The sequence below is a fragment of the Plectropomus leopardus genome, chromosome 5, assembly GCF_026936395.1.
Source record: "Plectropomus leopardus strain MGB_pleo_1.0 chromosome 5, ASM2693639v1, whole genome shotgun sequence".
In the NCBI taxonomy this organism is placed as follows: domain Eukaryota; kingdom Metazoa; phylum Chordata; class Actinopteri; order Perciformes; family Serranidae; genus Plectropomus; species Plectropomus leopardus.
The window spans coordinates 7,710,106-7,735,024 of NC_142180.1; the positions used below are offsets into that span (position 1 = coordinate 7,710,106).

General features: G+C 37.1%; 1 protein-coding gene across 1 annotated transcript; it reads right to left on the reverse strand.

The window, feature by feature from the left end:
- Positions 1 to 9,984: 9,984 nt before the first annotated feature.
- rgs5a (regulator of G protein signaling 5a) lies at positions 9,985 to 23,948 on the reverse strand. Its single transcript, XM_042515802.2, has 5 exons — positions 23,791 to 23,948; positions 22,580 to 22,693; positions 21,179 to 21,240; positions 14,170 to 14,336; positions 9,985 to 12,706 (listed from the first exon to the last, which is right to left on the reverse strand). The coding sequence occupies exons 1-5, from the start codon at positions 23,832 to 23,834 to the stop codon at positions 12,542 to 12,544; spliced, it is 552 nt and encodes a 183-aa protein (XP_042371736.1). The 5' UTR covers positions 23,835 to 23,948; the 3' UTR covers positions 9,985 to 12,541.
- Between the last annotated feature and the right edge of the window lie 971 nt (positions 23,949 to 24,919).

The following is a 24,919-nucleotide window of genomic DNA, read 5'->3' on the forward strand; positions in this document are numbered from 1 at the left end:
GTACACCACCTTTTGGTGCGTACGCACCCTTTGCACATGAGGCCCAGGTCTCAGAATGATAATTATAATTGTTAATGCTAACAAAGCCTCCTTTTATTACAGATATAAAGGAAGAGGCTTGTCAACGTAACATGTGAGCCGACAAAGACTCATCCATCTGTTCATAATTCAAGCATCCAGCCCACACCTGAACATCATGTGTAAACGTTTTAGTTGTACTTTAAATGAATCTCAATGAGTGGTGAAGGAAAAGCTGAATTTGTGTTTATGTAAGAAATTTTTTTTGAAAGTGGAAAGATGTTAGAACAAATGGAAGCTGTGACTACATAGGAAAATATCATCAAAGTACTCCCAAGGAGGCAATCCACCATCGCAGTCTGAGACCCACGATGTCACACTAGGAGATACGTACAAACATCAGAAATATGTGAGACACTGGCCTGCAAATATTTCACATGAAAAATGATCATATCCACAGCGATGAGAATAAGTTACAGTAACATCAGTTGTTCATAAAAAGTTTGACAGAAGGTGACAGACACAAAAGAAGGTGACAGTTGGAGGCTCTTTTGGGTATGCTAGGGCCAAATCTGAGGAGACTGAGGATCAGCTAACAGGATCATATTGACCAAGAGCAGTCTGGCAGTCTGTTTGAGGTACGTTTATGTATAGCCAAAGCTACCATAAGTTATTCTACCAAGTTTCCTTTAAGTGTAATGCTCTGACTGACTTTGATTTCCTCCTGGTAAACAGTTATGCAGAATAAATGTCCAGGCTTTTATTGTGAAAGGTAAGAATGGAGGGAGTGAGCACAGCTAACTTCAAGGTAATGAAGACTGACGTTTTGGTTCAGACTATGTAGCTTCCGTCTCGTTGTTCAGCACAATTGAATCTCTTCATGCCTTTATTTGGAGTGTGAAAAACTGGAAAAATCTGAATTGTTCAAAATTGTTTCACTTTTTTTTCCAAGAATTATTCCTGTTCTGTGTGAAAGCACTCAGGACAGCAGTTCAAAAATAAAAAGCCTTCCGAAAGTAATCATTTATGTCTTGATTCAGCAGCTGCTGTATGTACAGATGGATTGACCATAAGGGGACATGACAGAACCTGACAATTTATATTGAGACATCTACAGCTTCAGATAGAGTGTTTATGTTATTCAAGGCTTCTGTGTTTTTCTTCCCCTGCAGCTGTAATAGTAAGCAGAGTCTGCTCAGTTTCAGGCTCTCAGGCCTGATTGAGGCTTCATTCAGCATTAACCTGCTTAGCGCCAGATTTTCTCTCCTGCCTTCCCAACACCAGGCAGCTGCGGCCTGCTAATTAAAACCTGACAGGAGGGATCTGGTGCTCTAATGTGATCATTCATGCAGGGAAGCACGTACACAGTGACACACACACACGCGAAGGCACTTATTTCTACCTCACAAACACACGCGTAAACTTAGTCCATACATCCCCTCTGGCTGTGTGTCTGGATCTCTGGTTTATTGTCCTGAGAAGTAGAGCTAATAAACACTGAAGTAATGCATCTCACTGAGGTGTCTGCTTTTTGTTTTGTTTTGTATTTTTTTTTTGCTGGTACTAACATTCGTTCAAGGCGTTAATAGCAGGTTTGTGACTGCCGTTTGACATGTTTTGACACTTGACTGTGTGCAGTGACAATATTTTCATTAAGCATTCAGAGGACTTTTATATAACTATGTAGGTTTTTCAGAATAAAAGAAATGAATCTTCACTATGCTGCTCCACTCTCACTGTTTTTTTTTTGCAAGATGTCATTGCAAAAACTATACAAATACTCTACATTCAAACTTTATTCATAATAATTTCTATAGGTGTATAAAGTTAACGTATCCCTCCATTTTCATCAAAGCTGCCGGTGAAGATAAGGAAGAAGGAAGCAAGGAAATCAGAAAACAGCCCTAAGACATCTGCCCCACAGGCTAACAGATACACCAAATCGAATACACACATCCAAAACGTATGCTTTTCATTATACGACAGAATTGTTTATTTACCGTTTTATGCAACACTGAAGTCATTGAGATATTCAATACATGTGTTTTTTAATGGGCAGCAACTTAACAAAAATGGCCCAAAAATGAGCAAGAAATGAGAAAAAACTTACAAGAAAATTTCCATAAAAAAAAGAAAAAAAGAAGTAAAAACCAAACATCCCCCCAAAAACCAAACCCAAAACAAAACAAACTTGATTTTAAATGTATAATTAAGAGAATTATAAATAAAGTGTTCTTGGCATTTTTTCCCTGTTTTGTTTGTGATACTTCTTTCAGGATCTTTTCATTGGTAAAAAACATTTTAGTGGACATGAGCAGAGGCAATTTTTATGACAACTTTATGACCAGAGTCAAGAAACATAATGACTGTAAACTATTTATAGTATAGTATAAATATTAATTGCAAGTTATGTCTTACAGCTTTTAAACTTGCCAAATTGCTTCAGAAATCACATTATCCCGCAGCATCTTGTAAGACAGAAAGACTTTGGAGAACATGACGTGCAGCCTCAGCTATGAATACTTCATCTTACTGTTTGTCCTCCCTAGTTACGGTAAAGGGAGGACTTCCCAGCTTATCTAACCTGAGTTGTCGAGGCAAAACAGAAATATGCGCCAAAAAACATAAAACATTGTTCCATCTAATGAAAAGTTGACCTTTCCCTCAAATTACACTGGTATTCCTCATTTATCCTAAAGACTCAGACTCATTTGTTATTTGGTGGGTGATTTCATCAGACCACATTAACAAACAGTGAGTCCGCACAAATCTGTGCTTTCCTCCACTGCCTCTCACCTTTCACTTTGATGCTCTTTATACAGTACTACGAATCCTCACTGATAGATGCCTTTAAATTCCTTTAAAGCTTACACACCAGACCTTTAATATCGAGTCTGGTTTTCTTATATTGAGAAATTTTGGCATGGCAGTATGCTGATTGCAAAAAGCGGAATGTGTTGGCCTGTCAGTGCAGAACGACTCTCATTCACTAACAAATGGTAAGACAAAATTGGCTGGTGCACGTCAATTACATTTTTTTGTGTGCACTTATTTTGTGTGAAAAAAACATTTCTAAGGACATGTTATTGCTTTATATAATTTTCTATTATATATGTTTTTTATTTGCCGTATTAATATATTGGCTTTCAAGCAGCTTGTTTTTTGTGACAAAGAGCAAAGGGGTGTGGATGAAGCCCACAACACTCAAATGAAATAATCTGTGCAACTTGTTCAGGCACTGTTTTTTTTTTTTTTTCAAATTTAGATCGGAGGGTGAATTTAGAGGCGTAAAGCTACAAAGACTTTACACACCATTTTCAAAGAAGTGTTTTTTGCTCACAAGATGTAGGTGAAATCATAGCTACAGAGACACAAAGTAACAAAGCCAGCTCGAGCATGTGAGCTGAGTGCGTGCTATATAGGCAGGAAGCTTGATTAGAGGATGAGGTGCAGCTGAGCACGCAGGCAGCAGGTCAGCACGAAGATTAGCTGATAAGGAGCAGGTGTGAGAGAGCAGCTGGAGTGTAGGAGAGAGCTGACTGAAAGTGAAAAATAAAAAAAAAAACCCTTTACCTCTTCACTACAGTGTCAGGATCATTAAGTCATTAAGTTAGGATCATGTCTGTGGGAGTGCACTCCGCATTGAAGGGTGGCATAGTAATAAACAGGTAAAGCTCTGGGATAAACCTTCCATGAGAAACATTCGTCAGCATGATGCTTTACTCATTTAGATGTTGAATTGTATGTGCTTTAGCTCTGTAAAATGCACAAAATAATGACATATCATAAGAAAAAATATGCTTCACAAGTTGTTGGGTGCAACCAGATTAATTTTTGTGAAATGGCAAGATGATTAAATTTATGTAACTTCTGCTTCATACTACAACATCAGCGTTTAGTGTTACCGAACTACAATATCAACACCAGAGTGGATGGAGGGTACTGAGTTCACTACTCACGCCCCACCATCTGGATTAAGTTAATATGGCAAACCTTTTACACAAGCACGCAGCAGTAGATTGACCAAGATGTCAGGTGGTTGTCCTCATCCTCACCAGCAGCTGATGAGCCCAATTCATTCACTTTTTGTTCTATTTCATGTGCAAGTTATTGGTTGAAGAACATTAAAACTATGATGTATCATTACAATTACTACTTTTACTTGCATGAAATACTCTTTTTTTTTTTTAAAAAAAAAACTTATTCTGAAAAAGATAATATTCATACAAAGCTGTTTACATGACTAAAACAAATTAATATTCAACCAAGAGTCCTGCATACAGCCATGCATACTCCACTTAGCATGTCCAAATGTGTTGATTATCACATCAAAATATAGAGAAGTGGAACGTCTGAAGCTGCTTGTCATTTTGCTTCTTTGCATCAAAATATGATTTCTTCTCAAAGTTTTCTTACCCATGGTGGACTTGTGTGACAGTGCAATAACAGTCCCCCTCTTTCATTCTTTAAACCACCTCCTTGAAAAAGTAGGTGTTACGATATCTGCGTACATCCAAATACCTGTTAATATTCAAGTGGGATATCAGGTGTGTTTCTCCCTATTACCCAGTGTACTGTGACTTCACCCACTGGTTTGTGGACTGCTCTTGCAGCCTCGATCCTGGCATTTCAGCAATCACTGTCTTGGGTTTTTGAAGCCAGAAGTGACCATATTTGGACAAGAAACTAGAACTGTGGAGGAGCGAGGGCTGGATCTGACTGATAGACAGTGACACTGTGACAATGTGTAACTTTGGGCCTTAAAATATGTAAACAAGTGAGTTATAAAAAATTCACCCCCTGTACGGTTGTCGTGAATGTTGGAATTTGCTATAAACAAAAACATTTTTTTCCTACCAGACTGTAAACATGTTTATTTCTGCTGTAAAGTTGGGCATTTTAACATGGGGGTCTATGGGGATTGGCACTGTTTTGAAGCCAAGCTCAAGTGGCCAGTTGATGAACTGCAGTTTTTGGAACTTCCACGCTGGTTTCATTTCTCAACCTTGGAGGTTGCTGGTTGGTTGTGGTAGAAAACCAAGTTGAGGAACATATTCCGAATCCGCTGTTTGCATGCCAAAATAATGCTATTTAAACCCAAATAATACTGTTAATACTGAGTCCACTGCAAAGTGGCAATATGTTACGACTGAGAACGATGAAAGCTGATGTCTGGTCGGCCTTCTCAATGCTGTGCATCTGAATTCTATTTAAGCTCCAAATCTCATTCCTTCTGCTTTTTGTAAATTGTTCATTTAACCTTTGCAGATTTAGGAAATAAAAGCAGCAAAGACGAGTCATATTTCATCCTTTGTGATACAAGATAAAGCAAGTGCCCAGCACTTGGTCTTAAAAATTTGTCACGTATCCAACAGGAAGTTACACCAAATAAACACATTAATGAAAGTCTATTTTTATTTTATTACATCTTTGCACACGGTGTGCCATACGGTAACTGAGGAGAACACTGGCAGATGCAAACACGTGTGGAGAGACCACGTTGTTCTCAGACTGGGGAGGTGCTGGAAAAGATTGCATTTGACAGTCTCTCTAGTGAGTATTTATTGAGATGTACACTCCATGTGCCTGAGAGTCTTTTCAGTGGGAGCCGCTGTGACGAGAGTTCATTATGCAATTGGCTGTGCACAGCTCTGACTGCATTGAGGAAAACTTGAACTATTTCTGAAAATGCAGCTGTGAAAATTGTTGTGTGATCTCATAACACAAAATGCATGTTGTATTTTGTGTCCATTTCTGTTGTAATTATCAATCTTCACACACTGGTAAAATCTTGATTACATTTGCCCATTAATTTGGGATACAGGGATTTAAAAAAACAAAACAAATCTCTTTCCATAACACTCACTGTGCTTATTGACAAAGATTCCACCAAGATTGATAAACATCCAGATGGTGTTGAAGCAGCCAGATCATCTGATTGAATCAGAGACCGGACTCCTACAGGACTCCCCTCCCAGTTGTGCTGCGCGGCAAACAAAAGTCTGTAGTATATGTTGACCACTTCCTGATTCAAATGAAAAGTCTTTGTTCCAAATGAAAAGCCCTCTGGTGTTTCATACACGGTCCAGCCATATACTGGGTTTTAAACTAACCTTGTTTGCAGTGTCGTGCAAATTCGAGCTTCACAAGAGCTAATTCAAAGATCTGTTCACACAGATTAAAATGAACAAGGTTGCGTTCATGAAGCACGATTGGAGTCCCAATAAAAACATTTGTTTACATTCATGTTGTCCTTTTTTTTTAAATAATAAAAGCTGGGTGCCGTAAAGGCTTGAGTGAACAATGCTCTTGTACGAGTTCATAAGTTCCAAACTTATGTGTTCTTAAGCGTCACCTTAGAATATGAGTACGGTCATTGTGCACGTTCTTTTAGCGCACTCATGCACAACACTGCTTTTTTTCATAGTGCAGTAGTTCTCAGAGGCTACGGTGAAACTGCGTTTGCCTTGTCACAAACTCTCCTCATCTTAAGTAGTGGAGGCTTTTCGGTTGTTTCAAAGATTTAGTAATGTCAGGTTTTGAAAGTGGTCTCACAGAAGAACATAAAACAACCATGACCTGTTAGAAATTACATGCTGGCACCATCAAAAATGATTGATAATGCGAAGTCAATTAGGCTCATTTGGCGTGGTGGACATACAAATGCCCTCAACAACGTCACTCAGTGGGCACAGGTAATGTTGTGACCTCATAGGAGGTATAAAAGTTTATAAAAACTGTAAAGAGAGGCAGTTGGGTGTTGGACAGGTCAAACAAACACAGGTATTTCACCCAGGAGACCAATGTTTGTGTCCCACATGAAACTAAAAGTCATTGTTTACTTCTGTCTTAATGTTCTGATGTCCTTTACCTAGACATTGTGTCGCATGATGTACTTATGTCACTTCACAGAATACTTACTTCTTGTGTGTAAGAAATGTAGTTACTTTAACCAAAAACACAATCTTTTCCTCAACCTTATCAAGTAGCTTAGGTGTCTAAAGTAAACTGCTGCCAATGCTTGATTTCAGCACAATACATGCCACCACCACATCATGTGGTGTTAAGACGTTGTGGTCATTTATTTCTTTGAGATCACGCAGCAGGTACTTGTACTTCTTGTACCGATAGATCTACTTGTAACTAACTCACTCATTCACCCACTCACAAAAAATAATGTTTGTAAAAATGGAAAAGGTCAAAGTCTATGTTTTGTTAGCACAACTTAAACCTGGAGGCCAATTACAGTGTTTTCTCAGAAAAACAAAATCACTTTAGAGCAGCGTGATTCTAATGTGAAAATAACTGGCAACTCTTAAGGCACTGATGTTACCTTCACTCCTAAGCGAACATGGTATATGCTGTCAGTTCAAACTCCTCAGACCTTGACCAACTTGGGAGCAGACTGTGGAAAGAAACCCTATGGATGTAGATTTATCAGCGACAGATCTCGCTGCCAGCTGCAGAGATCACAGGGGAAATTCTACAATGTTCTTCTTTTTTCTCACACTTAAAACAGACCACTCTATTTCTCGAAAGCGTATAAAAAGCCCTGGAGCCATGAGAACTCTCTGCCACAGTGATGTCTATTTTCTTGGAACTTTGCCTTCTTTCATGAGGAACTAAGTGAGTAATCAGCTTCCCGTGTGCTCACCAATCCTGCTGCGCCCACGCCACTGCCCGGTAATGATGCTTGAGTAAACATAAACAGCACTGTATAGTTTTATGGTCTTCATCCATCAACGCAGACAATTTTAGACTCTAGGGAGGAAAAATCTGTTTTTTTCACGTGTGGATGTCAGCTTGTTTGTATAACTTTCTTTACAGATTTCCTCCCATTGGTTGAAAGTGAATTGCACAAGCAAATAACTACATTAAACATACAGTAAGATATAACGTGTTTTTTTTAAAATCTCAAATAAGATCATTCATTTTACAAGAGATTTGAAAATGTCGGCAGGTCTGCTTGTGCTCAGAGGGCCAATCATTACTGCTGGCAAAGCAGAAGAAATAAATCACAAAAACTTTATCATATAACCCTTATCAAGTGATAGCCATCTTTATCCTCTTTAAAAATCAGGTCCTGTGACAAGTGAAATTTAAAAAGGAGACTCTTAGATTGTAATCAGTCATAAACTCTTAGCAGTCATATTTATTGGGGTTTTTACTTGCTTAAATCTCAATTATTATATTAGTACATAGTCTGAAAGACAGTAACACATACTGGTAAACAGTTTTGGGGTATATTTACACCATTTGGCAAGACATAATTTTAGAACTCTGACTAGTTACGTTAAGCGTAGGCAGAGGTTTTGAGGGGGACACAGGATACATGTCCCCCCATTATTTAGAACATATGCATTTGTTTTCCCCAATAAATAACATCAAATAGTCAGAGTACTTTTATGTTGACAAAATGAAAGACATTTACAACATAAGTTCATGCAGAAAAAATAAACCAGAATGCAGTAAACTAAATGTTTGATGCTCAAACTTTTTTTGGCAGAAGACACTCAAATACCATCTGTTTAATTTGTGTCCTTCCAGTGTTAATACGTAGCCTACATCTTTGAGTGACAGTATTCTGTACATGTAAAAGCAGTCAGCTCAACCAAACAAAACGTCACAACCTTCCTTTTGGGACCCAAAGGCACCTGACCTTCTCCATCTATTTCTAGGAACTGCTGTAGTAATGGATGTGTCCATGCAAGCCTCTGACAGTGTTTGTTTTGGCAGCCACTTCTTTAGCCACATCTGTTTCCGCTCTGGTTTCCACTCTCTTTTTCAGTCATCTCTGACATTTTTTAATGGCATTAACTTCGCACACTGCTTTGATCTTTAAAACTTTAAAACTGCTTGATTCCAAAGAGGAATCGCAAAAAGAGGGAACAGATTTAACAAGTAATCTGTTTTCTTTAAGCTATTTTCCTTAGACATTTTGAGGAATTTTCTCCTCTGTTTTCTGTCCTGTTTGATAGTTGCAAAGATAATTCCAGGAGGACTTCACAAAATTCATTAAAAATTCCCTGAAATGTTTGGCCCACCAAACATTTTGCACAAAACTCATATACCTCTGCTCTGTTAACAAATTTGGGGTTATTGATCATTTGGATGTACCTACAAAAAAATTGTGTGAAGCCAGTGAGGGATCATGTTCATGTGACTTCACTATAGCAGCTCAGTATTTTTGCAAATGAACCTGATACATCGAAAAATTTGCATTGTGACCTAAAATCTTAAAGTTTCCCCAAAAAGTTTTAGGTCTTTAGCAGCACTATGAAATTGTTTTTCCATGAGTGGGTACCTATTTTATCTTGTGCATTTTCATTAGCTTGCAATGCGATTCACAGCCCTGCCAATGGTGTCACACTGATAACAGGTTGTAGAACCCAAGATGTGCTGCAATGCACCAGCAAAGGCAAGCAGGAAGACTTTTAGCATGTAAACAGGATGTAAATAAAACATAAAAAGTAAAAAAAAAAAAAAAAAAAAGACTGCAATTTTTTAAGGGGGAAGGAAATGCACTTGGCATGCTTGTTAGCTCTCACAGATACACATGATGTGTTTTTATGAGTAACACTAAATGTAAACAAAACTTTTTGTTTGTTTAAAAGAAGACTCCAGGGCCCTTTCCACATTTTGTCATTATAAAATAATTGGATTTGTGGTGTATGCATTGTTTCATTTTATAGATATCTTATAGGTTTTAGTTGAAGTCTTAAAGACTTATTGGTACTTATGTACTTATGTACATGTTTGAAATAGTTAGCTAATGAAATAAAACGAAGTGACAATTGAAAGTCAGGTGTTTCCTCTTTTATAACAGTAAAAAGATTCTAGGAAGAGTCCTCACCAGCTCTCCTGTCCAAGAATCATGGATGCCATGGTAGTATGTAAGAATAACTTAGACACAGTAGGTTGCAAATTGTTAATATTTACATGTAAAAATAAATACATCTTCAGGTATTGAATGCATAAATATTTTTATGTGGATGACTCCAGAACGTACATGCAAGGCTACATCACATAATGCACACTCAGCACTGTTAAAGCCCTCATTGGTTTTTCTGATCATGGACTTATGTGAAACTTAAAGTTATGACACCAGACTGGCTAATCTGTGCCATGATAAATCCTTGTCAGTGTTATTTATAAATGAAATGAACCTCTCAGATTTTTAAAAAAAAATTTTTTTATGTTGGTTGTTCTAATGCCCCTTTTAAGTGATACATTCAACAATTCATCAAATAAGCTGAAATGTGAACAATTCTTTCCTGATAAATAGTTTTTTAAGTTTTTTTTTTTTTTAGTTTGGATTAGTGTGGAACCATTGGATTTTAAGGAACAATAAGGACTAAAAAAATGCTGAATATCTAGATAACAATTTTCACGTGTTGGTTAAAACATGCTTTTGTTTAATATAAAAAGCATTGAAGAGTAAATATAATCAAACTTTATAATTGCTACATTCAACTAAATGAATACATTTAGGACAATTTGACATTGCACACCAACACCACATCCACCATCACATCCGTCTGTCTCAGTTTAGTGTAATTTCAGTGAATACCAGTGTTTTCATACAGCATGTAGTGAACAATAATCTGTGGTTGAAAGTGTTAACCTGGACAGGAGCATTAGAAGTGAAAAGTACATGTGATTATTTTGTATGTGCTTATCTGATTGCAATGCTGCTCCTCTCTTAAATTTCCTTACTTTATAATTTGGATTTTGCTTGTAATTCAAAGACTACAATAAAATGAGTCTCAATAACCAGTATTTGTATTATTTAGTGCTGCAAACCTGCTCCTTCTCTCTCTCCCGTGTTTTTCACCATTAGCACTAAAACCAGGTCTGGACCTTTTTAGTGACTCAGCATGCATACATACGACTTTGGTATTATCACATGGGAAAAAGACCTTTCTCTTTTTAAACCACTGCTCTGTTCACTTCTTTTTTTTTTCCGGGATTCCCTCCTACTTGATTTTCCCATCTTAGCAACATGCAGTTTAGTGGTAGCCAAGGAGCTCGACCACTGAGCCAACTAGCCAGCACTGTTCTCAAGGATGGCTCTCACAGGCTGCATCGCAACCAAAAGGGGGAGTTTGGTGACAATCCAAACTAACTGTCTATGTGAGTGTGAGAATGTGGAGGGGACGAAAAGAAAGCTATGTGATAATCATTACTCATGCATTGATAGTAGTAGATGCTCCACTATATTACAGGTTCTTTTATTAGAATGACAAAATATTTGGTGGTTGCTGGTAATTAGTCAACGAATCCATTGATTTAAAGCAGCCAGCGGTGTAAGTGTCATTCTGTTTAAAGTTTCCCAATGGTTTTGTCCCATAGACAGAAAATGTTTTAGGTCATGTCCGTTCCAAGCACTCAACATGGAATAATATTATCTTTGAGTAATATCTTAAGTACTTGAAAGTCACTCATCAGGTTTCTCTAAGAAGGGCCATTACTGGAAAATGATTAAACATTTCTGTACATTTAAGTTGAATGGCTTTTTGTTTTTATTAAAATGAAAACTGCTTTTCATTCATCCATAGTTTAAACTGGATAATTCTGATTTAGTTTCCAATGTGACCCCAAATAAAAGATTACTTTCTTATGAAAACAATCTAAGGTTTTCATTAGTTTCACATCAAGGCATGGTCGTTTTTTGGCATAGGCAACCTACGTGGTTGCCTAAGGTGTTGATGACCTGACATGAACCAGGTGTTAAATTGAGTTTACCATTAAATTAATTATTAGTGGATTTCTGCCATAGGGCACCAGATCGGACCAAACAGGTCTTGCATAAAGGGGTCAGAAAGTCATCCTTAGAGTTTATGCTACAGAATGCATTACAGTCAGTTGGGTCAAGCTTTACACCAAACTGTCTGGTAAGGTCTGGCAAAGCTACAACAATGCCTTTATGCAAAGTCTGATAATGTTTTCAAGGATTACTCTGATTAGTTTACTTTGCATTTGTATCCAAAAGTTGAAGAACCTACTTTGTGGCCAAACTGAAAAGATTGCTCTTCATAGAAACACATTAGTATCTGTTTTGATGTGAATCTTGACTATATGTGTGTGTTGCTGTACTTCTTCCTATTTGTGAGAACCAGTCAGGTTTTTTTAAGGCCATTTTTGATAAACAAGGTCCTTCTGGGTGACCTTCATTTATTTAGGAGGATAGCAAATGAATGATGTCAATGGAAGGTCCTTACTAATACAGAAGTACAAGAGTATGTGTATGTGTTTGTAGGGTAGGGAGGTAGGGTTATTTCAAAAGGCAGTATTTCCCTGTAGGTAAAGTCAAAACATCATTTGGAAATATAGTTTTCTTTTGCTAAATGCCCTTGATATCTTGTAAAATAAAGGTCTTTGGTTCTTGAGCTGTCTTACACAATAGTAGTTTATTAGAGTACTTAATTAATAAAAAAATGATGTTTTTTTGCTCTTGTTGTCATGGTAAGTTACTGCTGTTTGAAGCCCCCCCCCCCCCGTCTCTTCAGACTCCTGCTGTGGCTTAGTTGACCAGCAGCTCCTGGTACTGCTCAGATCGGAGGAAACGCCCGAAGGAGTCTTTCTCCATCAGGGCGTAGATTCTCTTCTGGGCCAGTTCAAAGGTGGTGGGGGACAGCTGCACCAGGTTTCTCAGGGTCACATCCTTGGTGAAGTGGTCAATGTTCACCTGTGGTGCGAGGATGACAGGACACACTGTCAGAAACAACTTAAGACTGGATGAGGACGATAAAGAGAGAGAGAAATAGCAATTATCGAGGGTTAATATCAGTACTGATGATATACTGTAGGTATGTAAGAGAGGACTCGAGATGAAGAGGAAGATTCCATTTAAGGCAAGATACTATTTTAATTTTCACTGTTTATTTTAGCTAGCCAATTGTTGTGTTGAGTCAGATTGAAATAAACATACGCTACATCAAGTTCTGCCTGCCACAAGATTATTCCAAGGAAAAGACCTACCAGAGACATGATGTTTACAACAACTTTAACTTAACACATTCTTTCTCTAAAATATGACGCTGAAGTCTCTAACCCATGATGGAAATGCTAGAGTCAATGCAGTGATGCCAGTTAAGCAAATTTGTTGCTAGATTTAACTTTCTGGACTACCCTGACAATTCTTTCTTTCCAAAAGCAAAAAAAGCAGCAGCCACGGGTTCGATTCCAGCCTCGGCCCTTTGCTGCATGTCATTCCCTCTCTCTCTCTCTCTCCGCCTTTCACACTTGTGCTGTCCTATCAATTAAAGGCATAAAATCCCATAAAAATGTTTTTTTAAAAAAAACAGATAACTGTAGTTTTCCAGAGTGTGGAGTTTTAGTAGGTAATGAGAAAATGAAAGAAAAACTCTGTGACCTTGTTTGAGCTTTACAGCTGTAATTGTTCAATAATTATTGAATTATCTAATGACATCATCATGCAATGACATCACAGGGTTTTATTTTTTTCCCAAGAGTGTTTTGCCTAGTCCAGTCCTACTGTGATTGGCTGGTACTGTTCACACTGATGCGTCACAGTTACAGGCTATTAGAGTTAGGTCAGAGAGATCATGGTTAGCGAAAGTGCTGGCCAATCACAAGGTGGGACAGGCAGAACACTCTTGGGGAAAAAAACAACACCAAAAAAAACCTCATAATTTAGCAACTTTTGGCAACAAATCAATCTGCTTGTGGCTATCTCCCCCGAAATAAGTTTGCAACACTCAGTAACTGTTCCCAAAATATGTGTGTGCCAAAAAGTGTTAATGCACTCGTTAATGTCTGTAACATGCTATGTTAATACACCTGGAATTCTGCCCTCCTGCCATCTCCATTTTTTTTTGCCATTCTTTGACCTGATAAAACCAGCTGCTTCAGACGTATGCAAATTGTTATAGGGCATCTTTATTTGAATTCTCTTTTATCTTAAATACGTTAAGCTGTTCAGGAGTAAAATGTTGCATAAATAAAGACTATTTTGCCTATCATACCCTTCTGGCAAAATCCCTATTGCATTTCCAACTTGCTGAGGCCATCTCCCAAATAATATTTATCATGTAGAACTCTCTATGAGTAGTCTGAATATCTCTCTATATCATCTTTCACGTATGATACTGTTGCCAACTAACAGGTGAAGTCAAAGGAGTCTCTGACCTCTCTGGGTCCCTCAGACTGGATGAAGTCTTCATAGATCTTCTTGGCCTTGGAGGCCATCTTCGCGGGGTCCTTGGTCTTCTTGAAGTCCTCGCAGCTCATCCAGAACTCAATATTCTCATCACTGAACTCAGACTGCAGGAAGGTACGGAAAGTGGCCAGACCATCTAATGGAGAGAGAAGAGGATGGGTGTTAGATAAAAAGAAAGAGAGAGATGTTTTGACAAATTATGTAATATAATATAGAACAGTGATTATTTAACCCTTTGAAACCTGCATTGATGTCACTTTTCTCATGCTGTATTCTGAAGCTTTCACAAGTAAACATCTGAACCTTGAGCAAATGGGTTTGCTTTTATTTAGAAACATGGCAAAAAAGGGAAATGAGCAACTTAGCAAGAATGGCAAATTGCCAAACAATTGCAATTTGAAAAATACTATTTAAAAAGCAAAGGAAAAATGCTGCAAACTATATTTATAATTATCACAATTTCAATTTTTCTTTTTTGATAATTTTTGGGATAATTTTCATTATTTCTCATTGCCTTTTCCAGATGCTTTTGAAAAATTTATTCAGTTTTCAAAGGGTTAAGCCCCATATCATGAACACATTTTTAAAGAACAAAAGGAAAATGAAACTGGAAATTCCGAATAAGCCTTTGAGACACTTTTCATTAAAGTCACAAGTTAACTAAAATCTCTGTATCACTTTAACAATGGCTCAGTTGAATTATGCAACACAAACTCAATTTATTACTAAAATATAGAGGTTGATTAAAAAATATTGGGGGTAAGTCTATTCCTAAATTGTTGAAAATGTCAGATAATTACAGGTAAATGTTTTTTTATCAATGTTTTCATGACTGTCAGCCACCACAATAATCCCAAGACCATCTGCCTCCCTGCTTAAATCATTTATACACTCCAACTGTTATAATTAATTAGGAAAATTCTTTACATGCAGCACAAGAGCAAAGAGGAATTAAATCATAGCTTGATGTTTTGGCATTTCTACCATCCTCTTGGGCATGAGGCAACAGTAATTTATAGTCTATGTAATATATTATGAAATTGATGAAAAACATTATTAGAGAATCTGCTATTTAGCAGATTTAATAAGGGAAAACAAAGGAAATGCATTTTTTCAATCCATGGCTGTTAAAGGCTTCTGTATCTTGCATAAAAGACTCAAAGTATCAGAACTTAATCTGTGAAAACTACAAAATGACTTTTAAACTCTATTAGTGATGCAGCTTCAGAACACTCTTCTTCAGTCACACCTGTTTTTTTAAGCATTGACCTCACTGCCGCGCATATGTAATCACATGGGCATTGTGGCTCTTTCCATAATGATGTTGTCATGTTTAAATACATCCATTATGGATTTTTTTAAAGCTAAGCTTGAAAAGTAATTATGTTGATGGATAGATAAAACTACCAATGTTAACAGATTGTATAAAAGCTTTTATTGCAGAAGTGAAGGAAAATAAGAAGGAAAGCACAACTGACATTATTAAGTTGTGGCATATACTACACGGGCTTGGTGTTTTTATTGAGGAAAGTGTGATGATATAAATTAATGTGTATTGTCCGTTTAACATTTTCACCAGCTGCTACATTGTGACTGTGAGTTTGTGAGTCTCTGTTTGTGTCATAAAATGTTCAAATGTGGTCCTGAAGACAATAGAGAGTGACAATGGGCGGGGATTTTTACTTCTTTCCTATCCCACTTCCACAAAGTACCCTTCCCAGTCCCAAGGAATTGACTCCTGTCCCATCCCGTTTCCACATTGTTTTTTTTTTTTTTTTTCAATTTTCTTAAAAATAACCTTTAGTCACATTAGAACTGTATTTTTACATATTAAAACCAGGTATATTTCATCAGTAGGTGCTAACTTAATAGCTAAAACAGCTACATTGTAAATATGCAAAATTATGTTTTTTATATTAACTTTTTCACATTTCAGTTTTAATTTTTGTTCTTGGCTGTTCCACTCTGACTTCCGTGTCATTCCCTTATTGTATGCAAACACCACAGTAAACACCTCATATATGAGAACCGTCCTGATAACTGCCACAACACTGTAGCAAATAACTGTCATAGTCCATTAGCTTGATGCTAACACATAATGGGAGCTACCATCAACTTGCTAATGAAAATTAACATTGGGATTATAATTATATTAGGCTATTCTAACAAAAGATACATTTTACTCCACATGTGTAATTCATTTAAGAAAATAAATACTAGCTGCTGACAGCACACCAGTATTGTTATTAGTATGATTCCTGTCCCGCCTGCTCCCGTTGACTTTTTTCCGGTCCTCTGCCAGTCACAAGATGAATGAGGAAACTGACTCCCATCCCACGAGAATCCGACAGGAATCCCACGACTCACAGGATTCCTGAAACAATGTCCACCTCTAGGAGACACCTTTTCTACCGGAAACTATCACAGAAGCAGTTTTGAGTACTTTGCCAGGTGTTTGTATGTCTCTCTGTTTGTCTATGGACAGATTTTAACACTGTCATAGCTTCACAATCGTGCAAGTTGTAGTCACAAAGCTTTACAGGTGTGTAGGTGAAATCAAAATGAAGGCTAAGTTCAAAATTGGGAGTGGTTTGAGCACATGGGCCAGAAGGAGTGGGGCAGGAAGGAGGGAAGGGGCCTCTATACGTTACGCCCCTGGTGGCTGGAGTGATCCATCTTAGGATACTCTCTAGTTTATGTTAGATTTTTGTTTGTTTGATCATTTACATAAATTAAAAAAGTTTTTATTATTAGTTTCCCAAAAATTTCTGGATAGACCCAAAACAGAGATCAGGAAAATATGGATGTTTTATGCAATTTAAATTGAGTGAAAAAATTCAAGAAACTTTTTAAAACCTTGTTATTGAAAAAAATAAATAAAAAAGTCAAAAATAAGTCAAAAATAATTCAGCTAAACTTCAATTTACAAAAACAACCATTGATCTTTTGGAAATGTTTTCAAAATACAAACAAAACTTTGGACCAATGGTAAAGCACAGTGGTTATTCAGAGGTAAGTATCCAAAATAAGACTTAATAAAACAACCACTCAATTTGGCACAGAACATTGTAGTTGAACACAATGCCTGCGAAAGGTCCCATTGTCTGAGCCAGCATGTGCTGCAGATGATAAGCTCTCTGCTATGGCCTCAGGCTTTTATCTGCAATCTAGATGGCTAGTTTGGTTCAAAATAGCACAGAGCCGCAATCAAGCTGCTGCTCTTTTTTGAAGACCTTCAGTACAAAGACACACACACACATACACACAAAAAAGCGCACACGCCCAGGCACTGATGACAAGCTGTTTGTGTATCAAAGCTGCAGCAACCAGCAGGAAATGTAGTCGTGTATCCATGATTTTACAATTTTTTTATATCAGCAGAATTTTGCTTGATTACCTTGGCTTCAGTTTGAATTAACTGCACTGACTCCCATGGTTCTAACCAGCTGGGTGATATTACAATAATGAAACACTGAAAAATTCCTGTAATTAAAAACTGCACAAAAAACAACTTGAAAACGGGATTAATTCTCCTACAAGCGCAATGTTTTTAATTTAATCAGAGAGTAGTCATACATTATGCATTTCCTGTTGCATAATGTACAGTGCATTATGCAATTTTTCACTGTGAGGCGAAGGATGGGGGGTAGTCCTACATCTGAGAGGAAATAACTCACAGAGAATCCCATAGGAATTAACAAGAGAAGAGCCATAAAGAATAATGTTAATGCAAAATCTCATGTAGATAAATAATCACGGCGCAGCGGTTTGCAGCAACTGTGCAATAAATCAGCACCGGTGGAATCATTTAGACTTCTCCCTGGAGATGTTACCATAACACGCAGTAACCTTAGAGGACAGATACACACGCAGATGCAAACACGTTCATGCAGGCACACAAACATAGAGGGGAAATACATCCCTGTGCCCGAGCCTGTGCTGAAGGAGCCACTTAGAAGGGTCCTTTACCACCCACTGAGGCCTGCAGAGGAAGAGTTTCTGTTCACATGTATCTGTTTGTGGACTGTTTTGATGTGTAGCAGTAACTCAAGTGACTGATTAGCCGGAGAGTTTACACTAAGTGCTAAATACTATTAACCATTAGAGTTAATCATCAGTCTTGCTGGCTCTTGCTTTGCTATTTGTGACATAAACAGTGGAGCCAGTGGTTGCTCTCTGGTATGTATGGTGGTACTTGAGGTGTTTTTCTTCATTTGTTCAGTCTACACCTGCAGCTTGTCTTTATGTAACCCTCTCTCCTTCAAATTATGACTACAAAACAATTTTACAAAATAATTTTTAGGAGAAAGGTGCTCTTTGATTACTTCGTCATGTGTCATCATTGTCACAGTTTAAATCCTAATATTGTATCGATTGAAAATCCTAGGAATGCAGCTGAAGTTAAACAAAACTGTAGCATAGGCAGGGGCGTAGCACTGTATTCTGGGCACTATGCATAAGCATTCTCTGTGGGTCCCCCCGCCCTTCCTCTCTTGATATGTTTCTCTTACACACATTTTTTTTTTTTCAAACTTAGTTTGCTTTCTTTCCCTTTCCTCTCTTTCTTTTCTTTTTTTTTTTCGAACACATTGCCCTTTCTTGGGAAAATATAAAAAAGTGCACGTAGATACACTAGCAGCAAAAACTCACTCAATTTAAGCTTTAAGGGACGGACTAAACCATTTTGCACCTTTAAGTGTCCACCTTGTTGTGCAATGTATTTTAGCTTTTAGCTTCTTTTTGAGATACTTTTACGATGATGCCAGTTTTACATTGTAGCTTCCAGCTTTTCAGCAGTGTTGTTAATGCATATGAGCTTTTATGTCTTTCAGGCAATTAATCTAATTTTTCTGCATTTTCTCATTTTCATACAGTTTTACAGCTTTCAGTTTTTCAACCAATTTATTTAAACATTTTTATTTTTGTTATTGCACCAATTACTTAGAAATAAAAAATGCACGCAAAACCATATTTTTCATTCAGAGCCCTGATGATTTTTTCCTCACTACAATGCCCCTGGGCACAGGGAAACCAAAACCACTAAGAGCTACTTTTGTCTGCCATGCAGGGCTCTCTGAGAAAAAATCCTATACTGAGGAGAAAAGTACATCAGACTAGATGAAGAAAATCCTTAAAAAGTTATATATAAGCCAAAGAACCCTGCTGATGAGTGCAATTGGAAACTATAGTTGCATACGATATATTTGCAATTTATAGATATTTATGTAGATTTTGAGGTTTGAAATTCTGATAATGTAAGTTATCTAAATTGGAATTTTATTATTTATGTAATTTTTAGTGTCATGTGTGCTGTATGTATTGTGTATTGTAAATTAATATGCATGAGACAGAAAAAAACAAAAACAAATCATCATCTTCATCATTCAATTTAAGAAACAAATGGTCACTTGGATGTCTCACACACAATTATACTAATACAAAAACATAATGAGAATAATAGGTGTGGTGTGCTGTACCTGTTTAAACAGTCTAGACAGACAGCAGACCTCAGAGGAGGCATGTTTTCTTCTTTTGAAATGGTTGACGTTAAACCAAAGTGCCAGCTGTTACATAATGAAGACTGCAGCTTTGGATAGAATGAAATAATGATGCTTTCAGTGTTTGGTTGTAAGGATGTCAACAAAGCAGCCGAGGCTCTACAGAGCAGTAAATAATAGGCAACCTTAAATGTTTCCTATTTTTGGAGTTTTAACAAGGCCATTCTTTTTGAGTATCCATCAGCTGTGTGGAAAACACTGGTGTGCATAAGAGGCATCATTTTCAGAGTAAGAGAAAGATCTGCAAGATGCATTCTGCCAAGGTACATGTGAACAAGCAACATCTGTTTTTTCCTCCTCTCTTGAAGCCATGATACTGTTTTTTTTTTTTATAACTGAGGAGTATTTTAAAATGTTTTAACACTAATATAATATAATATGATATTTGCTAAAAAATATGTAAGATTTTAAAAAGATAAGAAAGTTCTTTAAAAGGTCTAATGTGAAGGATTCAAGGATGAGCGGCATCTGAGCAGTTGCACTAAAGCTTCTTTCTTGTGTCAGGCATAAAGGAGAATTACGGTGAACAAAGTGAGACACAAATGGTCAAACATAGAGCCAGTGTTTGGTTTGTCCATTCTGGGTTTCTGTAGAACAATATGATAGACTTCATAAAAGGGGACCTGCTCTGCATGCAGATATAAATGGCTCATGCAAAGCTGACAAAATCCCAATAATTCTTATTGTCAGTTGATAATACACTAATGAAAACCACATTATGAATATTATATAACATTTCTGCTAATAGATGGTCCTAAATTCTACACACTGAACCTTTCATAGTGTTAATTACAAAAAGTATGTTATATCATTTTCCACCCAAATTAGTACTCGTATGCAAATACTAAACATGGGAAAACCCCTTAAAGATATGCAATAGACTGCTTTCCCATTGCCAAAAGGCCAGAGCCGCATACACAGCTCTGCAGCAGAGGAGTGTGCCTTTCTGTGTGTGTTGTTGGTTTTTTTGGTGTGTTACTTTTGGTGTCACAGATGGGCTCACAAACAAGGTAGTAAATGAGGCCAGTGAAAATGTGACAATGGTTACTTCATTTTATATCCCATACTTGTTCAGTCTCTCTCTCAAACTCAGTGCTGACTAAATAGCAGCTTGGCCGGAGACAGATGGTATTTCCTAGCAACACTGTTATTGCATCCCACTGGCAAAGGGGGTAAAAATTGTGTGTCCACCCAGATGTTGTATTTTCCATCACTACCAATTGAAGCCAGTAGGAGCTGGGGCTGATAAATAGTCATTTTCAGTAAATGTTGATTTCCCATTAAACACTAAAAGTCCAGATGTTAGCGAGTGTTAGTGGATTTTTTGTGCAGTTTGTTCAGTTTGTTTTTATCCATCACATCACACACTAGACAAAAGGTTGTTACCCCATAAGGTATATATAAGAAAAAGTAGACCTACAGTTGTTGTTCAGGACTCGGTCCAGACTCTCACGCCACTGAGCAGCCTCTTCAGGAGTGGGCCTGCACACAAAATACCTCAGTTTAATGTTGTATCCTGAAAATGTAATCTAAAAAATTGTACTTTTACTCTAAATGAATCATTATCATAATATATGAGCCCCTTTTGATTGATGGCAGAGTTAATGTAGAATACATAATGTACATAATGTTTGAGTGAAACCACAAACTATAAATACAAATCTGACATGTGTTTCCAGTCCCCCACAAAAACAGACTGCATCCTTTGATCTCAGTTTTAGCTGCTAGAAATAAGTCTGGAAAACATCCACTGAGAATGGATTGTGTCTGGTGCATGAACTGGACCAATCATGGGGCACATTAAGATATTGGACTAAACAATTAAGTTGTGATTCTAAAATTGCATAGTTCTTCTTTCTCCTTTGGGAGAAAGTTCCTAAAGATGTTTTTCCAAGTTTGAAAATTAACTGGAGGGACCAACGACAGGACAGTGAGTGATGTGTTCACCCAATTTAGGCGTCTTAAAAGAGCATCACTTTCATCAATCATTGATTGTACAGGCTTTTTCACATAATCTCAAGCAAATACTTTATGAGAAAAAATGTTTTAATGGTGTGGGGATAATATTTAGAATATATCTTAGGTTATTCTAAATTAAGTCAAACAAAGAGATAAAAAACATACACAATGAGGACAGCAAATGTTTTTCCAGTGTTATTCAAAGAGAAAATCAAGATGTATGGGTCATTGCAAATTATCAATATTAATTGCAGTAAGTGAGTCTAAAGGGAACCAATCCATTGCCAGAATACAAACAAAGAAAAATCAATCCTCAGTTAATGCCTTGCTGACGTCTGTAGATTTTTTTTTAAGGTTAAACCTTTGAAACCTGAGCAGTTTGGCTTGATTTCTTTCAAAAACACGTGAAGAAGGCAATAAGCAACAGAGGAAGAAATTAGTAAAACCCCCAAAGAAAATGACCTGAAAGTGCTTGAAAACTTACAATTTGCAATGCAATTTGCAATTTGTAGAACATTTGTTATCAAGTGATGTCGCTCCCTGTTTCAAAGGCTTAAAAATAATATCAAAACTATTTGGTTTAACACTCATTTGAAAGGGAACATCTCAAACGTAATTCATCTCTTACTCAGTCTGTTCAAGGTGATGCCAAATAAACTGGAAGTATCTGAAGCATTGTAGCATCTCACCCTGACATCTGAGCCCAGTCAGTGTCTGGAGAGGTTTAATGTGCTTTGATCTCCACATCTAGTACCTGCTGTGAGCTCAGCACGACCACTTTACCATCAATTATCTGGTTAACATTAAACCTTCAAAGAAACGCATGCCTCTAAGGACAAGCCAGAGAGAGGGAGAGACTCACTTCTGCTGCTTCTCTGGCTTCTTCTCAGTCTTCTCGGGATAGGGGATGATGAGGTCGATGGCATTTTCTGGCTTTTGCAGCAAAACGCCCAATTTTGACTTGATCTCCTTGGCCCTGGATGACAAAAAGCAGGCAACTTGTGTAATGAAGTCTTTGTTTTAACTTAGACACGAAAGCCATAATAATCTGGTCATTGTGTTTACCTAAGCTTTCTCAATTGACCATCACTTTCTCTCCAACATGACTTGTATTTGTACAAAATGCTAAGATTACGTTTATGAGCATGTTGGTTTGATGATTCATCAAACTTGAAACATCATTTTCTACAAAAAAGTCTGAGTTCTTTAAAAAAGTGGTCCGTTACTTAAAATAAAAAAGCAGCAGAGGGGAAAACATAGCAGGTGAGACTTAAAAAAAATGCATGAATTGTTATGATATTAACAGCTTTATACTGTGAATTACAGCATGTTCTTTGATATTTACAGCTTTTTATTAAAATTACAGCATTTCAAATGATATTTACAGCTTTTTACTGTGAATTACAACACATTTTTAAAAATCTTGCTAGACCCCCTTCTTGGAGGTTCATGCCTAAAATCCTTAGTCAGTATAACGTAATTCAAGTAGTTATAAAAGTACTCGATACATTATTAAAATGTTACACTATCTTATTAATTGAGAACAAAATTGAAACAGCATCACACTTTAAAACCAGTAATAACAAAACTGTGATTTTTTAAAAATGTCTTTTTTTTCTGTAGTTCAATTTTGACAAGTGGAAGCATTGTTAGATAAATTTTTTCTTCAACTCTGAAGGTTTAGAGACCCCTCTGAACTCTCCTCAGAGAAATTTATTTTGTTGCTTACGCACTATAAACTCTCTTGAACAATCCACATGATCTATTGTCTGTAAGCCCCCCCCCCCAAAAAAAAAAAAAATACTGGTGCAACCGTGATGAAACTGTTCTTCAGGTCAAAAAGTCTGTCAGAAAATATAATATTTACTGCTATGAACTTTTAAGTCTTTGAGTTCTTTCAGATGTAAACTCTTGACCTAAGTGTTACAGCGGAATGGATTAAAACTTCTAATCTTTACGGACACAGTTTGATCAAAGCCACTTTCAAGAGGTTTAAGAAAAGGCCAAACTTTTTGAGATCCCAACCACTTCAGAGGAATGCACTAACAGGTAAAGTGATGATGCAGGTCTCACCTTTCCAGGCAGGTTTGGGGTAAGGCAGCTAATCCTTTACACATTTCCCAGCTTTTTCTGTCGCAGTGTTTGAGGGTGAATTCAGTCTTCCTGTTAGCCCACTGTGAGTCTCTGAGTTCCTTTTGCTGTCTGAGTCTGGCTTTCAACACATGGGGAGTTTTATACAGACACCCTTTGGGCTTTGGGCCAACAGCTAAGCCAATCAGACTGGAATGTGCACAGCATGGACAGCTGAGGAGCCGGCTGAGGAAGGGCGGGTTATCAATGCTCTGCTTGCTTTGAGGTTTCAATTAAGCACCAGATCCAGGACCAGTGTGCAGGATGCAAACAGCACTGTTAATTTTCATTGAAATTATATCTTAAGTCCTAATGATTAAATATTTGGATGTTACATACTTTTTTTTTTTTACAATGTGTATGATAACTTGTCAGAAAGTTTTTGTTAAAGTCATTTATAATTAACATGGGACCAAGGATTTTTGCCAGTTGAACTCAGTAAATTTCTTTACGTCATACTTTTTTTGTGGTTTACCATCTTACTGCTTTTTGCTCAGTTTCCACAGAAGTAACATTTAAGATGTATCCAGTCCAACTTAAATTTAGCCCATGATTTAACTTTGATGGAGCCTTTCTGGCTGACTTTGAAATGCAAAAACTGAAAACTCAAAACTTTGACCAAGATGAAACTTTTTGTCATATGTTACCTTATCTTAAATAATATTGACCTGTTTTTCTGCAAAACTACTATTCTTAAAAAAAAAAAAAAAGGCATTATCGATCAATATTGTAAGGATTAAGGTTATGTTAGGTGTGGGGCGCAGTATTCAGTAGAATACTCTGAGGGGTACAGGCACAACCGTACTAGAGACATGCTGGGGACTTGCAGCCACCAAGGTCAAGGTGATAGTTGTTATATAATTTCTGGTGTGTATGTTTTTTTGTTATTGTTATTAGCTGTGCTTGTTGTCTATTAGTTTTGTTTTCACTAGGCAACTAATGGTTTTATAAACACATTGTATCTGGTCCTTTCCCATGGATAGCGGCAATGAGTTGACAAAGTGGCGGAGGTTAGTGGGTTCGGATCGGGGTAAATATGTGTATGAGCTGGGGTGTGTGTCATATTATGGGT